Source organism: Bubalus kerabau, chromosome 1, assembly GCF_029407905.1.
Source record: "Bubalus kerabau isolate K-KA32 ecotype Philippines breed swamp buffalo chromosome 1, PCC_UOA_SB_1v2, whole genome shotgun sequence".
Classification (NCBI taxonomy): Eukaryota; Metazoa; Chordata; class Mammalia; order Artiodactyla; family Bovidae; genus Bubalus; species Bubalus kerabau.
Window position 1 is genome coordinate 103086079 of NC_073624.1, and position 24449 is coordinate 103110527.

The 24449-nt window shown below is 39.2% G+C and overlaps 1 protein-coding gene and 1 non-coding gene across 5 annotated transcripts in view; both read left to right on the plus strand.

Annotated features, from left to right (window-relative positions):
• Nucleotides 1-24449, plus strand: part of POC1B (POC1 centriolar protein B) — a 108114-nt gene that overhangs the window by 67688 nt on the left and 15977 nt on the right. For 2 of the 4 annotated variants that reach the window (XM_055585933.1, XM_055585958.1), the window contains exon 10: nucleotides 4032-4112. The exons of 1 other annotated variant lie outside the window; for it this stretch is intronic. In XM_055585933.1, the coding sequence (XP_055441908.1) occupies nucleotides 4032-4112 (81 nt within the window). Of the gene's footprint in view, nucleotides 1-4031; nucleotides 4113-10750; nucleotides 12687-24449 lie in introns of those variants that run through there. One more of the 4 variants, XM_055585942.1, reaches the window with a different exon arrangement.
• Nucleotides 22286-22388, plus strand: LOC129642565 (U6 spliceosomal RNA). Its single transcript, XR_008709820.1, has one exon. It is a non-coding gene; the product is annotated as a U6 spliceosomal RNA (small nuclear RNA).

Genomic DNA, 24449 nt, shown 5'->3' on the forward strand with positions numbered 1-24449 from the left:
CTTTTTCAGACTGTCACGAGCTGGGCTACATAGTCCAAACCCCCAGACGAAACCAAACTTTCCTTCTTGAAGGAGGAACTTAGTGTGTGCCTGACACTTTTCTTCCCCACATTTTTGCACATTTTGATGGGAAGACATAGAGCCATTCTAAAGGATGATGGTAGATCTTGGAGACAGAAAGGCTTCAAAATAGCTATTCTAGGAGAGTTGCAGGATATTATAAGAAGGGTTGGTAGTGGTGGTGTTCAGTCTCTAAGTTGCATCCAACTCTTTGCAGCCCTATGGACTGAAGCACGCCAGGCTCCTCTGTCCTCTACTGTCTCCCAGCTGCTGCTGCGGCTGCTGTCACTTCAGTCGTGTCTGACTCTGTGTGACCTCATAGATGGCAGCCCACCAGGCTCTCCCGTCCCTGGGATTCTCCAGGCAAGAGCACCGGAGTGGGTTGCAACTTCCTTCTCCAATGCATGAAAGTGAAAAGTGAAAGGGAAGTCGCTCAGTCATGTCTGACTCTTTGTGACCCCATGGACTGCAGCCCACCAGGCTCCTCTGTCCATGGGATTCCCCAGACAAGAGTACTGGAGTGGGGTGCCATCGCCCTCTCCCTTTAAGTCTTCCTAAAAACTATAAAGTAAGCACCATTTCTATTCTATGAGAAATTGAGGTCCATGTAAGTTAAATCTTAGAGCTAGCAAGCAGCAACATGAGAACTGCAACCAGTCACTCTGGTTCCATTCTGTACCTTTAACTATTTTCATGCAGTGCTTCAGTAGAATCGAAATTTGATTTCATCCTGTTAACAAATACTGGACATCATAGTAGCTTTAGATTATGCAACAATGGACAGGATGGACATGCTTCTTGCTCTTCAGAATTTTTTAGCTCATGAATGCCTCACTGTCCAGAACCTCGGCATGGGATGGAATCTGTGAGGGCACCTGTATTAATCCTCCATCATGCATGAATTCCTTGCACGATGATGGAAAACTCAGCCTCTCATGAGGCAGCTGATTCCCATTTCAAGGCAACTATAGTTATTGAAGCGTTATTTCCTTTAATAAAAATGGAGAGCTAGAAGGTGCTGTTAATATTCATGGAGATGAGCTCTCAAGGAACTTACCTGTAAGTGTCACTGTCTCAGCATATTTTCTTTGTGGAAAAGACTATAAACTTTTACTTAGTGAGACTTTCCTGCTTCACTTAATCACTGTGGCAGCAACTTGTAGCACGATACAGTAAAATATTGTTATAGCAAGAATTTCCCAGCTCGTAGAAGCTCAAGGATTTCTCTATGAGAGACGCTAATCATTTCCATATGATTTCATCTTTTGGAGCAGTTCTTGTTTCATATGGCAAAAGCAGATTGAATTTTTCCTGGTAAACAATTTCATATCTACACTAGGTGGCAGTAGATAAAAGAAAATAAGGCGTCTGCAAGCACTTTCTGGACAGCTAGCTCACCGCTGAAAGGAAAGCAAGCCACCTCAGGTTTCTTATCTTTGCCTCAACTCTGGACCCAGAGCTGATGGGAAGGAGGCTGTGTGTTCTGCTCTGTGGAGTGGCCAGAAAAAACCTAGGCGGCCAAACAGATTGTCTTGTACGGTTCTGATTCCTTCTTTATTGCGGTATGGGGATTATTGGGTGTGTACCCCTCTGCCTGTAACTCAAGTGGCTGGATAAATGTAAATACTTCATAATGTTTCCAAAGCTACAGCTGTACCGAGCAAACATGATACGTGCTTTTGAAATCATTCCACTCCTCTTAACCACGGGTTCAGCCCCTATCACCACAGCCCCTGACTGCTGCAGTTCTCCTCACTGTTACATCCCTACTTTATTCTGGATACTCGACATGTTCCCGCCAGCATAATCTTTCTAACGCACGTTTTAGCCTGCAGTTTTTCTGTGCCTCCCCAGATGCCTTCACCCCTCACAGTTTGACCCTTGCCACCCGCTCTCGTGGCCGCCTTGTGCAACAGTTTGTGTCAGCATTCTGCCTCTGCTCGCGGAGGCTCATAACCTCATCTCCGTCTCTCTCTCTCCCTCTGCTTTTGTTTTCGTAACTTTTCTAAAGAAGTCATCTTAAGCTCTCTTTTCCCCATGGGAAGCCTTTCTCAGTCAACAGTCCCTTCCTGAGGTTCGCCAGTACTCTGATTGTTGGTAGCATTTGTTTGATACCAGGTTCTGCTATCTTTGTTGCCCTTTGTTTATTTTTTTGCATTCATAATGTTTAGTGTAAATAATTAGTGACCTTGTGGTTTCTTTCCTGTTTTTTTTTTCCCCAAAATTCTGAAATAATCTTCCTCCAAAGTAGTCACGACTCTATTATTCTCTTGCTTTTCTTTTAAATTTTACTATATATGTTTGAATCAATAATTAGATATTATTTAATTTTGGACAGTTCTAAACTTTATATAATGGAATCATACTATGTATATTTTTATACAACCTGCTTTTTTATTTAACATTAAAATCCTGAGATTTGTATGTATGGATTCTGAATTCATGCTTTCATATGTTGTTATGCATAGTTGTATTTCATTCATTTTCACCGCTGTATAGGATTCCAATGAATTTAAGACAGAAATTCCCATGATTATGTATCTGTTCCACTGTAGATAAACATTTGGGGATTTCTGATTGTGGTTTGTTTCTTGAATTTATTTATTTTATTGATAGTTGATTTACAATGTAGTGTTAGTTTCTCTAAGATTGTGGTTTTTGTTTTTGCCATTACAAAAAATGCTCTATAAACAAGGTCAGCACACCACTGAGCTTTCTAGCTTTTGTAACCTGATAGGTAGTAAGTGGGATTTTGCTTTACTCTTCCCTTTTCTAATTACTACTACTGTTTCTGAAAATCTCTTCATAGTCTAGATAACTGTTAGGTTTCCTGTGATGTTTTCTTAGGACTTCTTTTCACATTGATTTGTAGGTTTTTTCCTATATATTTTAGATATTTGTCCTTTTCCAGTTTCAAACATAATATCTCCTCCTGTTCCATTATCTGATTATTAACTTTATGGTATCCATTGTGAAACAGAAATCCTTAATATTGGTGTAAATAAGATGGACCCATTTTTACCTTTTTCGGCCTTATGGCTTTACTTTTGCAGCTTTAGTTTAAGATATCCTTCTCTACCCCATGTCAGAAAGACATTTTTACACATTTACTCCTATTAACTTTATAGTTTTAACATACCATTTAGGTTTATAATTTATCTGCTGCCCATCTTTTATGACGTGTTAGGGATCTGTTTAGTGAGCCTGTGTCTCAGGTACAAGTCATCCTCCCTCTACTGATTCGTGGCACCGTTTTTATTTTGTATTTGTTTTTCATTTATATAGGACTTTGCTTCTGAGCTCTTTATGGTATAACTTTCAATAAACTTCTCTAATATCTTCACATGATTTTATTTTTCCATAAAGGTCTTATGCATCTTGGTTTTTCTCTGATGTATTTTTAAATTTTTATAATATTGTAAATTATGATTTTTAAAAATTTACATTTTCTGTGTACTAAAGTGCAGACATGTAATTGATTTTGTGTATCAATTTTGGATCTAGTAAACTCTCTTGTTAGTTTTAATGATTTAGTGGTAGATTCTTTTGTGATTTCTTTATAGATAATTATATATGAATAACAATTTTTATTTCTTCTGTTCCAATTCTTACATCTTAATGCTTTTATTTCCTTTTCTTGTCTTACTGAACTGGCTAGGATTTTTTTCTGCATCTTTTAAGGTGGGTCATTTATTTTATTTTTAATAGCCCTTTCTAGGTGAATCCCATTGATTTTCAAATGTAAAAGCAACTTTTTATTCCTGGGATAAATTCAACTTGGTCACAGTGATCTTTTCTTATATACTGATAGATTTGATAGGCTAATATTTAAAAATTTTGTATCCATGCAAATATACAAATATATTTAACTTTAGAATATATTAGGAAATACCCTCTAGATTGTTACAAATGGCATCCAATTTCTTATGGTATAAAAATCTAATATTAGCCTTTTTAATGTATATATGCAGATTAATCCAAAGCTTGATGTAATCGATTTGCAGACCTCTACTCCCCCTGTTGTGGACATCCTTTCTTTTGATTCTACCACAGTAAGTTTCCTTTGGCATTTAAGTGGTATTTAATTGTTTGGCATAATCCATTTTCCTTAAAAAGTGTGTGGGAGAAAAGACTGTAAAATTGACTTAAGTAGCCTAACAGTTTAGAAAAAACCTTGTATGAAAAGTCAACTTACAATGTGTCTAAATTGCCACCAGGGGGAGCAGTACCAGATTCCAGAAAAGTAGTTTGAGGACCTTGAGGGCAGGAGAATCCATGCTGTCTCATCTCCTCTTAAGGTAGTCCACGTGACATTTCACGTGCTGTTAGAGAACAGATTTCCTTTTTTCCTAATTACCTTTCAGAGGTGCTAAACTTACTTCTGTTCTCCTTAGAAGCTGTAAGAAAGGTAGTCATTTTCCTTTGTTCATCTCTCTTGATGGATAATCCAAAAATTAAGGTGTATTTGCATACATACAATTTATCAGTGTATCTGAAGTCTTAAAAAATTGAGAGTTTTAGCCTTTCACTTTGAGTGTGCTTAATCTTTGCAAGGCAGATCATTTCTGCCATCAATTCTGTTAAAGCAAAACTAGTCCTAAAAACAAATGGGAGGAATGGCATGGTCTTTGGCAACACTACTGAAATAGTGTCAGTATAGTTAAATATTGGGGGTAAATTATTCATATGTGGCCAAAAAAAGAAAACAAGCAAGAAAAACTCTTGACATTACAATATTATAAACTTTCCAGTAGATCTCAAGAATTGTATTTATTGTTGAGGAATTCTGCAGAGAACTAGTCTATCCTGAGTCTATCCTGTGTCAGAAAGAAGTCTGCTTACTAAAGGGTCTTTTCAGGGTGAATTCCATGCACAAAAGATTCCCAGATCAGTCATAAGAAGTTCCAGAGACAGGAAATCAGCTGGAGGGTCAACCTAGGGGCTGGTTGTCAAAGAGAATCCCAAGAATTGTTGGTAACTTTCCAGGTAGTGCTAGTGGTAAAGAACCCACCTGCCAGTACAGGACACATAAGAGATGTGGGTTCAGTCCCTGGGTTGGGAAGATCCCCTGGAGGAGGAAATGACAGCCCACTCCAGTACTCTTGCCTGGAGAATTCCATGGACAGAGGAGCTTGATGGGCCCTATAGGGTCTATAGGGTCACAAAGAGTGGGACACGACTGAAGTGACTTAGCACGCATGCACTAGGACCTCAAGCAGGTCTGTGGTCTTATCTCTTACAATGTTCATGTTGATAAAATAAACCTGTGAGCATTCCTGCATTAGTAAGTTACTTATGAGATTAAAAATTAACTAGACATCAAATTCTTGCCACAGTGCTCAGCTTATAGTAGGTGCTCAATACATTAATGTTCAATGAATTACTCAAAAGGCCCGTGTTGAAATTTATAAATTCTGATGAGTTTTTGCCCCAGTAGTGAGAGGAGCAAAAGACAGGTGGCTTTTGAGATGTGCTGCCTTCTTATGAGGTAGTTGGTAGACTAAAATGGGATATTTCTGTCCTAGAAGATACAAGAGATCATCAAAAGTCTTTGGTCTGAACTTTGAGACTCACTCTCCTTGCCAGTACCCTTCAAACTTTGCAAAGCCTCATGATCTGAGGAATCCTGGTGTTCTCGATAGTATGCTATGGAGATGCGCATAAATGCCAGCTAGCAAGTGATAGCAGGCTGTCTGTCCCTGGATGGTGTTGCAGAAGCATCAGAGTCAAGCGTCTACATTATGGGACCTTAACTCAGGAATGCCAGGGCTTCCTGGTGGCTCAGATGGGTAAAGAATCTGCCTGCGTTGCAGACCCCAGTTTGATCCCTGGATCAGGAAGATGCCCTGAAAAACAGAATGGCTACCCACTCCAGTATTCTTGCCTGGAGAATCCCATGGACAGAGGAGCCTGGTGGGCTACAGTCCATGGGATCACAGAGTCAGACACGGCTGAGCAACTGACTCAGGAATACAGAGTAGGTAGGACCTCAAGAAGACAATTCTTTTTTTTTTCCAAATTGAAGAGTAGTTGATTTACGATGTTGTGTTAATTTCTGCTGTACAGCGAAGTGATTCAGTTATATACATATATACATTTTAAAAATATTCTTTTCCATCATGGTTTATCACAGGGAATATAGTTTCTGTGTTACACAGAAACCTGTGTTTTTATCTTGTTATTTTATCCACCCTACACATAATAGTTTGCATCTGCTAACCCCAACCTCCCAATCCATCTCCCTGCCTTGGCCATCACAAGTCTGTTCTCTATACTGCTAAGTCACTTCAGTTGTGTCTGACTCTGTGCGACCTCATAGACGGCAGCCCACCAAGCTCCCCCGTCCCTGGAATTCTCCAGGCAAGAACACTGGAGTGGGTTGCCATTTCCTTCTCCAATGCATGAGACTGAAAAGTGAAAGTGATATGCTCAGTCGTATCCGACTCTGCGATCCCATGAACTCTATACAATCCCATGGACTGTAGCCCACCAGGCTCTTCTGTCCATGTAATTCTCTAGGCAAGAATACTGGAGTGGGTTGCCATTCCCTCTCCAGGGGATCTTCCCAATACAGGGATTGAACCTGGGTCTCCTGCATTGCAGGCAGATTCTTTACCAATTTGAGTTACCAGGGAAGCCCACTAATTTCGTGGTATTTCTTAATCTGTCATCTCCTCTACATATTGGCTGCTTTTCTTTTGCTTCTGCACAACAAGTCAAGCATAATTGTAAAGGATATTTGTTTCTATTCTGGCATAAAGCACTAGTGTGGTGTGAACTTTGTATGTGATTATAATTTAAAAACCCAGAGAAATGTTGGAAGCCAAAAAAAAGCCGTATTTAAAGGTGGTTTTTGTTATTGTGGTTACTATATATTTTAGAGATTTGTTTGGTTTTTGCAGACTGGAAGAACATTTCTTTAGAAATTCATTTGCAACAAGATGAGATATAAAAAGATTACTCTTTAAAACCTAATTTGTGAAATTTATTAATAGGATAAAAGCAGACTTTTTATAATATAAGAAATAATTGGCTTCTGTTCCTGTTTTGACTTGATTTAATATTACATTCAGGCAGATTTCTAGATCTTAGTGTATTGATATCTGTGCTCTGATGCCTTCTTACAACAGAGAAGAAATTATGGGATACAGTGTAACAGCTGGTATCTTTGTGGCTTGCACTTGTGTCTCTAATGCCAGGCAGGAAATTCGATACAATATTTCAGGATCAAAATAAGCTGTTCCCAATCTGCATTTTTAAAGCTTTGTTGATTAAAAAAAATGTTTCTGTAAAGGCTGTCACATAGACATAGTTTAAAAATGATCTCAAACTTCTGAATCTTATTCCAATTACATTGTCACTTGTTAAATACTGATCTTCTGAAGATTTAGTTCAAGATTCTCATTGAGTATTTTAATGTTTTCATTTATTCTTTAGAAATAGACCAAGATTTTGTCATCAAAATTATACAGAGCTATTCAACATTAGATTGACATGTGGTGTGGCCACATCCTCAGCCCCTCCCCTCACTAGGCAAGCAAGACAGGAATTTCTCTGTTGTTCAGTCACTCAGTTACGTCCAACTCTGTGACCCCTTGGACTACAGCACACCAGGCTTCCCTGTCCTTCACCGTCTCCTGGAGTTTGCTCAAACTTACGTCCACTGAGTTGGTGATGCCAGCCATCCCTCTCATCCTGTCACCCCCTTCTCCTCTTGCCTTCAATCTTTCCCAGCATCAGGGTCTTTTCCAATGACTCAGCTCTTCGCATCAGGTGGCCAAAGTATTAGAGCTTCAGCATCAGTCAGTCCTTGCATGAATATTCAGAGTTGATTTCCTTTAAGATTGACTGGTTTGATCTCCTTGCTGTCCAAGAGACTCTCGAGAGTCTTTTCTAGCACCACAATTTGAAAGCATCAGTTCTTTGGTGCTCAGCCTTCTTTGGAGAAGGCAATGGCACCCCGCTCCAGTACTCTTGCCTGGAAAATCCCATGGACAGAGGAGCCTGGTAGGCTGCAGTCCATGGGGTCGCTAGGAGTCGGATATGACTGAGCGACTTCACTTTCACTTTTCACTTTCATGCATTGAAGGAAATGGCAACCCACTCCAGTGTTCTTGCCTGGAGAATCCCAGGGACGGGGGAGCCTGGTGGGCTGCTGTCTATGGGGTCGCACAGAGTCAGACACGACTGAAATGACTTAGCAGTAGCAGCCTTTTTTATGGTCCAGACCTCACATCCGTACATGACTACTGGAAAAACCATAGTTTTGACTATATGGACCTTTGTGCCAAAGTGATGTCTCGCTTTAAAAAAAAAAAAAGAAAGAAAGAAAACTACATATTTATTTTACTTATTTGGCTGTGCAATGCAACATATGGATTCTAGTTCCCTAACCAGGGATTGAACTCATACCCCCTGCATTGGAAGCTCAGAGTCCCAGCCACTGACCTGCCAGGGAAGCGTGATGTCTTTGGTTTTTAACATGCTGTTTAGGTTTGTCATAGCTTTTCTTTCAAGGAGCAATTGTCTATATAAAGTGGCATTTCTTAAAAATACTAAGCAAAATTTACTTAAAATACTAAGATTACTAAAATTTTTATTTTTAGATAAACTATATTCCTAGGTTTTGATGTATTTTATTGTTTTTTTTTCCAACAAATGACCGCAATAGCATTGTCGATCTTGCTCATGTTCCATTGATTGACCATCAAAACAATGGACTCTTATCAGACAACTGCATTTCTCGTTTTCACTCTGGGAACTGTGTAGAGTATGAACATAATATATGCCTTTCTTTAGAATTAGGGACAGTTTCTGGGTTAAATTTACTTAAATAACTGAGAATCAACAATTGTATTACAGGAGAAAATCAAAGTCTACAGTCTCTTTTTTTTGCTCCATCAGTCAAAATATTTAAAGCCACACTGCATGGAGGCATCACGTGATATCCTGAAGACGGGATGTCAGGGTGTCTGCCTGACCTCAAGAAACTTATAACCTAGGTAGAGAGAAAACACAATATAAGTGTTGGTTTCAAAATACTAGATGCCAAGAGTGCATGTTAAGTTGCTTTGCTGCTGCTGCTGCTGCTGAGGCGCTTCAGTCGTGTTCGACTCTGTGCGACCCCATAGACGGCAGCCCACCAGGCTCCCCCGTCCCTGGGATTCTCCAGGCAAGAACACTGGAGTGGGTTGCCATTTCCTTCTCCAATGCATGAAAGTGAGAAGTGAAAGTGAAATCGCTCAGTCGTGTCCCACTCTTAGCAACCCCATGGACTGCAGCCCACCAGGCTCCTCCATCCATGGGATTTTCCAGGCGAGAGTATAAGTTGCTTTAGTTGTGTCCAACTCTTTATGACCTATGGACTATAGCCCACTAGGCTCCTCTGTCTTTGGTATTCTTGGGGCAAGAATACTGGATTGGGTTGCCATGCCCTCCTCCAGAGGATCTTCCAGACCCAGGGACTGAACCCACGTCTCTTACATCTCCTATACTGTCAGGCAGGTTCTTTACCACTAGTGCCACCTGGAAGTCCAGGTGCCAAGGGTATACGATTGTCAAATGAAAGATTATTAACAGAAGGATTCAGAAAAAGGTCATGAATGGGCTAGAGGAAATAAGACGTCTCTTAAAGAAAAAAAAACGTTTGACCAGGTCTTGACCTGACTGGAGATGGATAGAATTTTGATAGGGACATTCCAGGTGGGGAAAGCAAGGTATAAGTAGATGCCTCAGAAGTGACTGAAAATGTGATATGTACCCTAGTAAGGTAAGGGCGTCTGTCTCATCTGGAGTCTCTGATGTTGCCTAACGCATGGGCTAGCAGATGTGGGAGAATGCCAGGAGCGTACCTGCCCACACAGAGTTTTAGCTCTCAATCCACATTTCATGAGTAACAAAAGGTGCCTGTACCAGGGAAGCCTACATTATATTTTAGAGGGGGAGACAAGCAATTCACAGATTTTAAAAATAGACCATGTAGTATAGTAGAAACAATGCAAAGGTGTAGATAGCACTGAACTCAGGGAGGAAGAGGGGTGCATTTAGATAGTGTGGTCAGGACAGGAGTCACGTGAAAGGTGATGTTTGTGGAAGGAACTGAAGGAATGAAGTGAACAAATGAGAAGAATCTGTGGGGAGGCAACTCCAGGCCAGTGGGCGCAGTGATAGAAGGCCAGACTGAGAGTAAGGAGGATCCACCGTCTGGGGGTGGGCTTCCTTCAGAGAAAGAGGCGTGATTGGCAAGTGCTGTAATAGCTTCACTGTGGCCACTATGTTGAAAATCAGCTGGCGAAGGTGGTGGTGGTGGTGGTGGTGGTTAGTAGCTCAGTCGGGTCCAATTCTTTGCGACCCCATGGACTGCAGCACGCCAGGCTTCCCTGTCCTTCCCTGTCTCCTGGAGTTTGCTTAAACTCACATCTATTGGGTCGGTGATGCCATCCAACCATCTCATCCTGTGTCGCCCCATTCTCCTCTTTGCCCTCAATCTTTCCCAGCATCAGGGTCTTTTTCAGTGAGTCAGCTCTTCACGTCAGGTGGCCAAAGAACTGGGAAAAGGAAGTGGAGGGGAGCAAAGAGACCAGTTTGGAAGCTAATGAAATCATCAGACAGAAGGCAGTAGTCGTTTGATCCAGGGTATAGAGGAGGTGGTTTTAAGTGACCTGATTCTGAATCTATTGATATTTTGAAGGCAGAGCCAAGAGGATTTCCTGACAGATTGGATGTCAGCTGTGGGATTCCCTGTCTCCTGTCTCCAGGGACAGTAAGGTGCAGCCCTGAGTAATCTCCGGGTGGCCAAGATTATCTCCCGGTTCAGCATCATTCTACCAGAGGAGTTGCTGAGAGACAAAAGACCTTTGATTTTCCTATCTTCTTTTCTGGGATCAAGAAAGTGATCAGCTGAATCAAAGCAAGAGATACTGTACTGTTTCTTTGACTTGGAGAAGGACAATGGTGAAACACTCTCTTCCTTCCAAGGTGTCCTTTAGATTTGCATTTTTTAGCAAAGTTCATTGATTTCCCCTTCTGGAAAGATGGTCACATCAGCCTACTTTTAGGAAGAAAAAAGTTAATCCAATCTCATGGAGGTTGTCATATGGTGCATGCTATCTGAGAAATACTGATGTATTGATAAAATGAAAGGACAGACAGAGTAAACTTGCCAATGCAGAGAGGATATCTCCATGGATGTTGTGGCAACAGTTCATCCTGGTTACTAGACAACATTGCATAACTAGTTCAGAGTTATTCCAGTTCCTAACTGCTTGTGTAAGCAAAGATTTGGAAAGACTTATTTGAAAGAATAGTGTATGCAAACCTAAAAGTCTCAAAATTAAAATTTGTAATTTGGAAAGTGTAAATTGGCAATATGCAACGTTTTGTCCCCAGATACCCCATTTACCTTTCCAGGAAAACCAGTAAAAATCATGTTGCACAAAGCTTCTGCTTACACTGCTTTTCTGTATGATAACATTCCTGGATTATCATATAAACAGCTTCTAAAGTTTGGGGTAGGTGAAGCTCTTTTTTAAGTGTTTAAACTTTGCAATAGTTTATAAGGTAGCATTTGACTTGTTAGTTTAGTGCATATGATTTCCAAAACTAAATAAGTTTGTATTTTTGTTGTTGGTACTTACTAAGCTTTAGGAAAAGGCATTTTAATGGGATCTTTAGGCATTGGTTCAGTGGCCCTCAGTATTTTTCTCCTGCCCCCACTCTTAAGTGTTTGAAAGAAAATGAACACAGACATTTGTAAAACCCAGCTCTGGACTTGACACAGAGGTGCTTTCCACAATTTAGCCTCATGTTATTAAGACATTTAGTCTTAATTTCAAATGATAGTGAATATGTCAAGTGAGATACAGTAATACTTTTTTTTTTTAAATTCAGTGTCTCAAAAAGTTGTGTAACTGTTAGATATTAGGAGTAAAACTTGAAATCTTATCAGAGTTGAGAAATAATTTTAAAACCTCACTCTTTGAAACTAAAAGAAATAAAGTAATTAAATTGTCAAAGCATTAAAAAAAAAAAGTCACACGTGGTAACTAACAGAAGTAAATAAGAAAAAATACAGTTCCATAAATCTCTTACCCTTTAGAATAGAAAACACTTTTTTTTTCCAGATACAAGTTATTTTAGAGAAAACATTAGAGAGAATGAGACTATTTTCAAATTAGTTTCATCCTTGCTTGGGTACATCATGACCCATATGTTATAAGAACTACCAACAGTTGTAAATGAGATAACTGACCTTTGAAAAAAAAATGTGTTTGGGGATTATGGAAAAAAGCAACCAACTAAAACTTTTTAGTCTGTTAAAGGAAAGTGGCTTTTTTAAAAAGCTGATTTACTAAGTACCACTGTAAAGGGAGATTAATAATGTGGGTCAGAGGCTTTCTTTTTTTTCTCCAAATAAAATATACTTTTTGATAAAAATCATAGTAATCATAAGTCCCTAAGTGTTTGACTTAGCTGTCCATTAAGGATTTACTAATTTGAGCTTCACTCCCTTCAAGTTTCAAGGTCACAGAGAAAGCTTACATTGTGTTTCCTTTTACCAAAAATTTTATACTAATTAAAATTTTAGGCTTAGTCCTAGTTTAAAATTTGTGCAATAAAACTGGTCTTTATAACCTGTTGACAAAAGTGGTTTAGGACTTAAACTTCTCTATATGAAATGGAGGGACAGTGAATTTACAGAAGGATTTTATAAAACATGCTCTTTGGGAGCCCAACAGAGTAAATACCTTTTTGAATTTCCTTTAGAAATTGAGCATATTGCTGGGAACTGGAGGTGTTAAAATTCCAGGTATCATTTCTGCCTTCCAACTTCCTGAGCTCCTGTGTTTCTAAACTGCCGCACTCGGGGCTGACCCAGGCCTGGGAATCTAAGCCGCATCCCCCGTTCCCACAGCTGAGACCGAGGCATGCTGAAAATGCCCGACAGCCTCAGCCCACACATCCAGTAACAACTGGTTCCTTCCTCTTCCTGTGGAAGAGCAACATCCTCTGAGAGGAGGAGAAACGCGCCCTGAGGAATGCAGGACAGCAGTGGGCTTTTCACACAGGAAACGACTGCCAAGTGCTTGTCTCCTGGACGGCCAGCCCTTAACTGGCTTCCTGCCGACCCCGAGGGAGGTCTGCGCGGGAGCTACACGCCAGGCGGGGGTCCCTTAGAGTTGTGTGGGAAATAGTAGGCTTCACTCTCAGCTGTTCCGTGTAGGACACCCGTCTGCTTTTGAGTTATGCGGTGCCGCTTATTCGGTGAAGCTAGTTGCCTTTGCTCCTTTCTTTAGCCATCTGACAGCTAATTATTTGGTGGAGGTAGTCCACAAGTCTGCTGAAATCGATTTTTCTGCAGTTCTTTGTGCTTTATGACGTCAGGTGATGTAAACTATTAATATATTAGGACTTAAGAGATTAAATCCCCATGGCCTGAGTGAACTGGCAACTGATGCTCGCTGCTGGTTCTTGCCTAGTTCTGTATGTCTTTCAGTCTCCTTGCTTTTCCTTTCTGAGACAGTCAGGCCTCAGTAGAAGATACCATTCTCTGTGCGCTGTTATACATCCTCGAGCATACAGAAAACTGCTTCAAACCAGCCAGCCCATCAGCCCCTATAATTTAAAAATTATGATTGACTTGAAATGACTTTTACAACTGAGGAATGTTCTAGTATCATTTGACTCCCTATTTTTTTTTTCCTAATTCCTACAATATTTTCTTTTTCCTTTAGTTGAAATAATGATGGTCACTATAAAGCCCAACTTTAATATCATATGTGCTGTTTAAAATGCTTTCCAGATAGATCACTACAGAATTTTGGTGGGTTTCAGCATTTATGGTGGCAAAATTCTTTTAAGTTCTCCTGTATTTGTTTGGATTGTTTTACTGAAGCACGTAAGAGTTACTTGTTTGTTTTAAGTTGAAGGAGAGATGGAGAAGGAATGCCAGGCATTTCCTCTTCCTTTCAGAATGTCTTTTTAATGAACATTCCTCTTCCCTCCTTATGAACAAACTATCTCAGCTCAGCAAGGGGCCTCTGAGTATCTAACTTTCTAACAAACCAGCTTCTTTGCTTTGTTCCTTCAGCTCCAAGTGGGGCTTGCTTCATGCATTTACTATTTCTTCTCACCTCTGTGCTCCCTTTTAGCCTTTGCAGACTTCCAAACCTAACTGGGTTCCCTATATTAAATTCTCTCTGTTAAAATAGCTGTTGTGGTTTCTGTTTTCCTGCTGGGCTCTGAATGATCATACTAAAGATCCTAAATAAAGAATAAGATGTAAAGAAAAAAAACTTAAAGGGTATTCATGTCAGCGTTACTGAAAACAACAGCAACAAAAAATGGACACAAATCAAATATCCTTTAAGAGAGTATTAGTTAAATAAAAGCATATTATGTCAAGTGATAGAATATTATATATCCATACCATGTTTAACTACAACTAAATGTGTGTGTGTGACTCTGGATTTGATTCTGGGATGATGGAAAAAATTACTGTATAGAACATCATTATGACAGTTGACAAAAACTGAGTCTGGGCTTTCCCTCCTTGGCAGGACTTTGTAGTTATTTTTCTTTTACTTCAGGGACCTTCCGAGGTCTTCAACCTCACTCTGTAACTTTTTAAAATTTTTTTCTTCTTCTTTTTTTTTTTTTTTCTTTCTTTTTTTAAGGCAGAGTATTCTTTGTGGCAAGAATTGTGTGTATTTAAGGTTTCTTTGGTGTTACTGCTATTCTTTCTGATACATACAGATATAGTTTCCTGTGTGGGATAAGTGATAATGTCAGTGTCCATCAGATTTGGTTACAGTGTGAATTTTATAAAGTGAATATCATTTTCCATTGACTTTTTTTTTTAACTGAGCTATGTTTTCTTGGTAAATATTCTGTTCATTGGGCTGGAAATCTTAAGAACAAGGCTCAAAAGCTTGCTCAAACCCGTAATAATTGGGGCTTCTTTCTAGTGATTTGAGGCACTTGTACAGCTGTGCACCTATTTGTAGAACCCAGACTGTCTCCTCCAACCTTCCTTTCTCTCTTGCTGCTGCTATTGCTCAGATCAGAACTACCCACAGTTACAGGGATCCAGTCCCACCACGCTCACGGCTCCTTAGACTCAGTTCCCATCTTGTCTTTGGGAGTAATCATGTCCTGTTAGTGGTAAACCTTGTCCCCATAGATGAAATGTGAAAAGACATCTCCTAACTCACTTGGAAATTTCTTGTTTGACGCTACAGGTTCAGTACAATGAATCTGTGCCCTATTTTGCCCATTCTTTAAGGTTGATATTATGTGAAATAAATTCATGTTAAATGACATTTAGCATTAGACAAAGTACCAGAGTAAATGTTATTCTAAACTCAGAAAAATACATTTTAGGAATAATAATCATTTAATGAAATTTCAGGATGAAAAATAATTACTCATTTTAAGCATTCTTTTAAGATAAAGTGAAGACAGTTTTGTGCTTTGGAAAATCAGTTGAAACTTTGAAGAATTTGACTAAGAAATTCAGTCTTCCAGATTTGTACTTTTAGAAAATTCTGAGTACTCTCTATAAAATTCAGTACACAATAAAATTACTAAAAAAAAATCAAGCTGTTAAAACTATTTAAAAACTTCATTCTTTCTTTTTCAAGAAATAGTTTGTGTATATTCTGTGATTTATAAATGCCATAAGGCTATAGCTGTTTTACATTTGGCCACTCATCTATCAGAGAGTCACACCTTCTTCCTCCCAACTCAGGGAAAACAGCCTCTGTCTGACATACAATTAAATGACATGAAAAATTTTAAGCAAATAATATGTTTTTTTAAAAATCACCATTTAGAAAATTGAGTATACTGCTGCTGCTGCTAAGCCACTTTAGTCGTGTCCGACTCTGCGACCCCATAGATGGCAGCCCACCAGGCTCCCCCATCCCTGGGATTCTCCAGGCAAGATCACTGGAGTGGGTTGCCATTTCCTTCTCCAATGCATGAAAGTGAAAAGTGAAAGTGAAGTCGCTCAGTCGTGCCCGACTCTTACCGACCCCATGGACTGCAGCCCACCAGGCCCCTCCGTCCATGGGATTTTCCAGGCAAGAGTACTGGAGTGGGGTGCCACTGGGTTCATCAAACAGAATTGGAAAAAAAAAATTTCTATTTAAAGATAAATTATCTCTTCCCTGAAGTATACTTGAAACATTTTATTTAAAGAACAACAGTCTTTCCTAAGGTATTACATGATTAATATTTTAATCAAGCATTAAGGTCTTATTATTTCTGTTACTATGTGCAATGACTATTTTTATGTACTTATTAGTTGAGAGAAATGACATTCCTGGGATTTATCTCAAACTATGTTTTATTTGTTTATTTTTAGTTTTGCTTTGGCACTTTTTCCAGGCAGTTCTCTTGGCAACAGTGGCAATGCTTCTGGTTGTCATGTTTTATGCAATTAAACTCTTCCATTATATTCCACTTCAAAACTTATTTCATGTAAGTGTTCTAGTAGCTGTTGTATCCAGCTATTAACCTATATAATTTTTTTCTACAGTATTTTTAATCAAAATTATTTTCCTAAATGTAAAAAAAATGAATTTTTTGAGAATCTAACAATGAATTTTGAGTGGAAAAAATTCAGAATGTACTGAAACTTTTTGTCAGTGCAAAAGACAGAGGAGGGAGACTTGGATCGGACCTCATTAACCAGGATTTGCTTTTTTTCCTCTGCTTCTTATATACCTAGCCCAGGAAAATCTGGAGCACTAGTAGCCTGTGTATATGGAGGATATGGCCAACCAGCTTGTTAGAGTAGAAAAACCAGTACATATGGAATTACTCTTCTGCCATAGCTCTGCAGACCCTAGATGAGTGAGTCTTGGCAGGAATAGAAAATCTTACAGGCTACTAACCACAGATAAGCTGTATTTCTGTAGGAGCTGAGCTCAGAGTGGTGAGCCTTGTGGTGTGTAGCGTCCTGAAGGGAATGACTCAGCCTAAGTCAGGGGCTGGCTCAACAGACACTGTTCATTCATTTTTCAAAAAATGAATATGCCAGGAACTAGCTAGGAATAGGGGGTGGAGGGGGAGGAGGATGGATATAGGTTATTATAAGCCAAAGCTATCATGGAAAGTTACATGATACAGCGAAAGTAGGAATTGTGCATTTGATTGAGTCAGGAGTGTAAGTGAGGTAGAATCAGAGAAAGTTTCCCTGAAAAAGTTGTTGGAGCTGAGATATAAAGCCTTGCTATTCAAAACGTGGTCCATGGTGTATTTGGTCATCACCTGGGAGCATCTTAGATCTATGCAGAGTCTTGGGTTCTATCCCAGGCCTATTGAGTCAGACTCTGCACGTTACAATCCCCAGGTTATGTGTACATTGTGTGTACATTGAAATTTGAGAAGTGCTGGTCTAAAGCTTCAGTAAGAGTTGATGTGAGGACATTAAGGACTACAGGCATGTTCTAGGCCAAGGGTATTGTACACACAGAGACTTTTGGGGACCTTGGTATGCTCTAGGAACTGAAAAGATGGCTGGAGCGAAGGGATGGGTGGGAGAATGTGGTGTCCGGGCAACCAAGAGATGGGTGTTTCCAAGAAGATGGGAGTGTCAACATTGCTGAAAACTAAGAGAAGAATTTTTAAAATGACGAATTTAGCAGATGTCTTTGGTTACCTTTTGAAAAACATTTTCAGTGGACTAATACAAGTGCAAGCCAGTATGAAGTGGGTTGAACAATGAGTAGAGGGGCAGGGTGAGCAAAGAAACAGCTCAGTTCAGTTGAGTTCAGTAGCTCAGTCATGTCCGACTCTTTGCGACCCCATGGACTGCAGCGCGCCAGGCTTCCCTGTCCATCACCAACTCCCGGAGCTTACTCAAACTCATGTGCATTGCATCAGTGATGCCATCCAACCATCTCATCCTCTGTCTTCCCCTTCTCCTCCCACCTTCAATCTTTCCCAGTATTAGGGTCTTTTCCAGTGAGTCAGTTCTTTGCATCAGGTGGCCAAAGTACTAGAGTTTCAGCTTCAGGATCAGTCCTTCCTGGATATTCAGGACTGATTTCCTTTAGCATGGACTAGTTGGATCTCCTTGCTGTCCAAGGGACTCTCAAGAGTCTTCTCCAACACCACAGTTTAAAAGCATCAATTCTTTGGCACTCAGCTTTCTTTATAGTTCAAATCTCACACTCATACATGACTACTGGAAAAACCATAGCTTTGACTAGACGGACCTTTGTTGGCAAAGTAGTGTCTCTGCTTTTTAATAAGCTGTCTAGGTTGGTCATAACTTTTCTTCCAAGGAGCAAGCGTCTTTTAATTTCATGGCTGCAGTCACCATCTGCAGTGATTTTGGGGCCCCCAAAATAAAGTTTGTCACTGTTTCAATTGTTTCCCCATCTATTTGCCATGAAGTGATGGGACCAGACGCCATGATCTTAGTTTTCTGAATGTTCAGAAAACATTTAGAAGGAGACAGTTAGAATATATTAATTTTTTACTCAATATATGTGTTGTGCATCTATTATATACCAAGCAATGAGAATACACAGATGAAAGACAGTCCAGTAATAGTGATAAATACCTAAGTTGCTATGGGAGTACATCAGTAGAGTGGTTAAATAAGAAGTGTGAGTGTGTGCATGTGTGTGCTGCTGCTAAGTCACTTCAGTCGTGTCCGACTCTGTGCAACCCCATAGACAGCCTCCCACCAGGCTCCCCCATCCCTGGTATTCTCCAGGCAAGAACACTGGAGTGGGTTGCCATTTCCTTCTCCAACGTAGGAAAGTGAAAAGTGAAAATGAAGTCGCTTAGTCGTGTCCGACTCTTCGCGACCGCATGGACTGCAGCCCACCAGGCTCCTCTGGCCATGGGATCTTCCAGGCAAGAGTATTGGAGTGGGGTGTCATTGCCTTCTCCAGTGCATGTGTGTAAGTGCTAGAAAATTAGAGTATGTGTGCTCAGTTGTGTCTTTTTGCGGCCCCATGGACTGCAGCCCGCCAGTCTCTGTCCATGTGATTTCCCAGGCAAGAATACTGGAATGGGTTGCCATTTCCTTCTCTGGAGGTCTTCCTGACCCAGGGATCAAACCCATGTCTCCTCCATTGGCAGGTGGATTCTTTACCATTGATATACCAGAGAAGCCCAGAAAATTAGGGTGGGGGACAGAAAACTTAAATCAGAGATAACTTCCCGGAGTGGGTTGAAATTTGAGCTGATTCTTTAAGGATTTGCCTGCCATTATGGAAAACACACAGTTCAGTATGTGTATGGGTAAGAAGGCTTGAAAGGGGATGGCAAATTCAGGGAACCATGAACATTCCTGCTTGGCTGTGGGGAACAGTAGCCGACTCTTGGGGCTGAGGAATAGCAAGAGATGAGTCAGGAGAGAAAAGATGAGGGTGGGTCATGAATGATCTTGAATACCATTTGAAGGTGTTTGGATTCACCCTAATAATTTTTGGCAGACCACTGAAAGATTTTAAGCAGGAGAGTGGCAAGAGCAAATTTGGGTTTTAGGATAGTTACTCTAGAGACATGATAAAGGAGAGGTTAGAGGGAGGTGAGACTGGAGGCATGAACATTAGGAGGCAAGGGCAATAGTGATCCACATGCAGGGTGGGAGGTGTTTGATCTCCAGCAGTAACATGGAGGGGAATAAAGAAGAGAAGACTGAACCATGAGATCCTGAAGAGAAAGAGTTAAAATTCTGTTTACTGATTAGACAAGGAGGAGAGGCAGGAGTATAGAATATCTCCCAGTCTGAAGCTCCTCGGTAGATAACGGCACTGAGAGCCCAGGCTTGGGTATGCAGCATCCAGGCAGAATCACAGATCTAAGAATCTCTAACTGAGTAAGATGTAAGGTCCCACGGGATGATCCCTAACCGGGGTCTCCATACCAAATACGGTAACGATTTTGATAGATGATCGGCAGTAATCTCATCTCATTCATCCGAAGGAATCATTAGACAACTGTTTGAATAACTGTTTGAATAATGCTGATTATTTGGTAAATACTGTAACTGAAATATAAAGCAGATAAAGTGGGTTGCATTTAATGGCAATAAGTAGCAGCGTGCTCTGGTGGTGTCGTGGCTTCCTCTTTAAGGAAGTAACTTTAAGTAACTTCCTGCTTACTCCTCTGGGTATGTGTTTAGTGCAAATAAATTTTCATGATTCTTAACCACTCTTTTTATAAAGTTACTGAATCTAGTTCATATTCTCTTTGACTCATGATGGCGTGAAAAATATTTTTGAATTTTATTATATATTTGAATATGAATTCTCCTGGACTATGTTCCCCATGGTAATTTGTTAAAAATACAGTCATTTTCAAAATTAATGTTTTAAATTGAGGTATAGTTTATATATGATATTGTGTTAGTTTCTGGTGTACAGCAAAGTGATATATTTACATATTATATATTTTTTCAGATTCCTTTCCCTTATAGGTTATTTAAAACTACTGAGTATAGTTCTCTGTACTATACAGTAGGTCCTTCTTAGTTAGCAAGTCATGGTTGTTATCCTTTGGTTTCTGAGTTTCTTCTACCAGCAAAATTAGGAGCAAAACACCCATACCTTTCTGCACTGTAAACATATAAAAATGTAGGAAAGAAAAATATAGTATGTCTATCAAACAGTAATACATGGCATCTTCGGTTATTTATAATGAAGTGTTTGTTATTGATTTTCTACTTGTAAGCTCTCTGTCCTGAATGCCAGAGACATGGGTTTGATCCCTGGGTCAGGAGGATCCCCTGGAGTAGGAAGTGGCAACCTGCTCCAGTATTCTTGCCTGGAAAAGTCCATCGACAGAAAAGCCTGGTGGGCTACAAGTCCATGGGGTCACAAAAAATTGGACGTGACTGAATGACTGAGCACACACACATTCATTTATTCAACTGCCACCAGCCCTTAAATAGCCTATTAATTAGAGAAACCAGACATAGGAGGATTTTTTAATCTTTGAATATAATGTATAGAAAATTATCTTTAATCCAACAGACTTTATTAATTATTTTATGTATGCCTTATACAGGCAGTACTCACCGTATGGTCAACTATCTAAAAGAAGACGAGGTATGCCTTCTGTCTTCTAGAAAGGCGCAATTCAGATTTTAGTGGAAGCAGGGGAGGACACAATATGATAATATTGATAATGATAGGTAATTGATCACAGATTACAGATTAAACTCTTTACCAATATTCTCACAGCCACCATATAATATAGCCCAATAAAATTTCTTCATTTTACAGATGAGGAAATGAAGGCTTAAAGAGGCCAAGGGATTTGTCCAAGGTCACACAGTCAGTACACAGAAAAGACCAAACCCAAGTCTGTGTGACTTGATGCCTCATTCATATGGTGCCATATTATATGTTAGCATGGATAATTACACAGTATTACAAATAGCAGAAATGGAAGGAAAAATGATAATTGCCTTTCAGAAACAAAATTTGAATTTTTATAGAGATTTAGAACAGGGACAAATTGCATCCTTTTGGGGAAGATGAGGAATGACTTCATTAATTTCCAAATGCAAATTAAAATCAACTAATATAAAGTGCACTGTGTATACTGAGATCACACAGAAAGCTCTCACTCTCTGTTTTTTGAATGATATGAATAATAAATAAAACAGTGGTTCTCAGTACCCAGCTGTGAATATACATTCCTGTTACAATCACAGTTGTCATTAATCATACTAGAATGTTCACATTATGCTAGCTGGTGAGTAGAACCATAAATAAATACAATATTTGCCCTCTAAAAGATGTTCTATAAAGCTTGCCAGTTTTCTGAATGTAGCTTTGTTAAATGATTGGATGAATTCCTGCCTTAAAATTGCTTCTTTATAGTATTAAAACACAGTGAGGAAGCTAGTCTTATTCAAGTGAGCAAAGCATGAAGCATGAGTTATTTTATGTGTACAATTAAAACATGACTTTTCACACACAGCTTACTTCTCCTGAACTTGGCACTTGAAGAGTTTTAAGGAATAGTAGATAAGCTTGTAAAAAAATGTCAAGGGATGGCATTGTTTATCTCAGGGAGTCAGCAAGCCCAGGAAATAATTTTTCAGAAATTTATTCTAAATAATCCTTTTGATTCTGTGGTAATTTTATGTTTCAAAAACAATGAGGATAGTTATTTGAGGAGTACGTTTGGCTTGTTGGTTTGGTTGGTCCTCTGTGTACATGACCATGATACTAAAGTGGTGGTGGTGTATTTGCTTTTGCAGCACATATACTAAAATTGAAAAGATACAGAAAATACTAGAGTGGCCTCCACAAGAGGATAACATGAATTTATTAAATGTGCCATGGGTTTTGGAATATTTTATTTGTAGATAGGGAGGCTCAAGGTCATAAAGATGTTAGATTTCCCCAAATAAATCTACAAATTCAAGGTAATTCCAATAAACATCCCAGTAAGATTTGTAATGAAACCAGAAAGTTGATTTCATGGCATATACAGAAGAGCAAAGGGTCAAAAATACCCAGGGCAATTTTGAAGCTCTTTGAATGTTGGGGACTCATTAAGCTCTAAGAATGAACTTCCCTGGTGGCTCAGATGGTAAAGAATCTGCCTGTGATGCAGGAGACCCAGGTTTGATCCCTGGGTCAGAAAGATTCACCTGTAGAAGGGAATGGCTACCCATTCCAGTATTCTTGCCTGAAGAATTTTTTGGACAGAGGATCCTGATGGGCTCCAGTTCGCAGGGTTGCAAAATCAGACACAACTGAGCGACTAACACACACACACACACACACATGCACACACGGTATTGTTACAGGGTGAGACAGAGTCCACAGTGGGGAACACATAGAACCACACAAATGTGGATGGTTGGTATACGAAAGGCCTGACTCTCTGGACCCGTGAAGATGAGGTAGACACTAAAGCGACTGTTTAATAAATGTTGCTGGGACGGCTAGCTATTTGGAAAAAAATAAAATTATGTTCTTACTTTTAACCACAAACAAAATTAATAACAGATGGGTTAAAGCCTTAAGTGTGAAAAACCGTACCTGAACACTTCTAAAAGAAAACAGAGGAACATATTTGTATTTTGGGTAGGCAAGGATTACTTAAGCAAAATATAAAATGTACAAGTCATAAAAGAAAAAGTTTAATAAATTTGACTACATTTAAAGCAAAAACATCTGTAAAAATATATCCCGTAAAATAAAAGTGAACCCAATCCACAGAGTATGGGATGCATTACACATATAAACAAAGTATTTACATCCATAATATATCAGGAACACTTTTTTGTTTATTTTATTGAAGTGTAGTTGAATTAAAATGTTGTGTTAATTACTGCTGTACAGCAGAGTGATTCAGTTATGAAGTCTATTCTCTCTGTTCCTAATTCTGTTTCTGTTTCATAGGTAGGTTCATTTGTGTCATATTTCAGATTCCACATATAAGTGATATCATGGTATCTGTCTTTCTCTTTCTGACTGACTTAGTATGATATTCTTTAGTCGCATCCTTATTGCTGCAAATGGCATTGTACCATTCTCTTTTATGACTGAATAGTATTGTGTGTATGCACCACATCTTATTTATCCATTCATCTGTGAAAGATCATTTAGGTTGCTTCCTTGTCTTAGCTATTGTGAATTGTGCTGCTATGAATGTAAGTATGCATGTATCTTTTTGAATTATAGTAGTTTTGTCTGGATATATGTCCAGGAGTGGGATTGCTATGTTACATGGTAATTCTATTTTTTTTTTTTTAAATGATGGCCATTCTGACCAGTGTGAAGTGGTACCTACCTCACTGTAGTTCTGATTTGCACTTCTCTATATGAGGCACTCTTAAATATTAATTAGAAAAAAGAGAAGTAGACCAACTAAACAGTGGACAGAAGACTTAAATAGGCAATTTGCAGAAGAATGGTCAATATACATGTAAAATATGCTCAAGTCACCGGTAATCAAAGAAATGCACAATAAAATTAAAACTTTGAGAAATCATTTCCTGTCCATTATTTTGTTAAAGTTTAAAATGTCTATCAAATATTTTTGACTTTGTAGAAAAAGGGGAGATTTTCTTCTGCTCAGGGAAGAGTAGGTTGATCCCACCATTTGGGAGAATATCTGGTAAAACTATGACTCTAGAGAAACTTCACCTTCCTGTGTACTGGACACATTTATAAGAGTGCTTACTATGGAATTCAATGCTAGTTACCAGTACAAAGGATACATAAATTATGGAATAATCCATCAGTGGAATGCTATTTGGCAATGAAAATAAGTGAAGCAGACTTATCTGTAGCAAATCCATCAATATCGGTTAACAGAAACTACTAAAGAGACCTAATATAATACTGTTTTATGTGAAGCTTGAATACATGCAAAAGCAATATGCTATTTAGGGATGT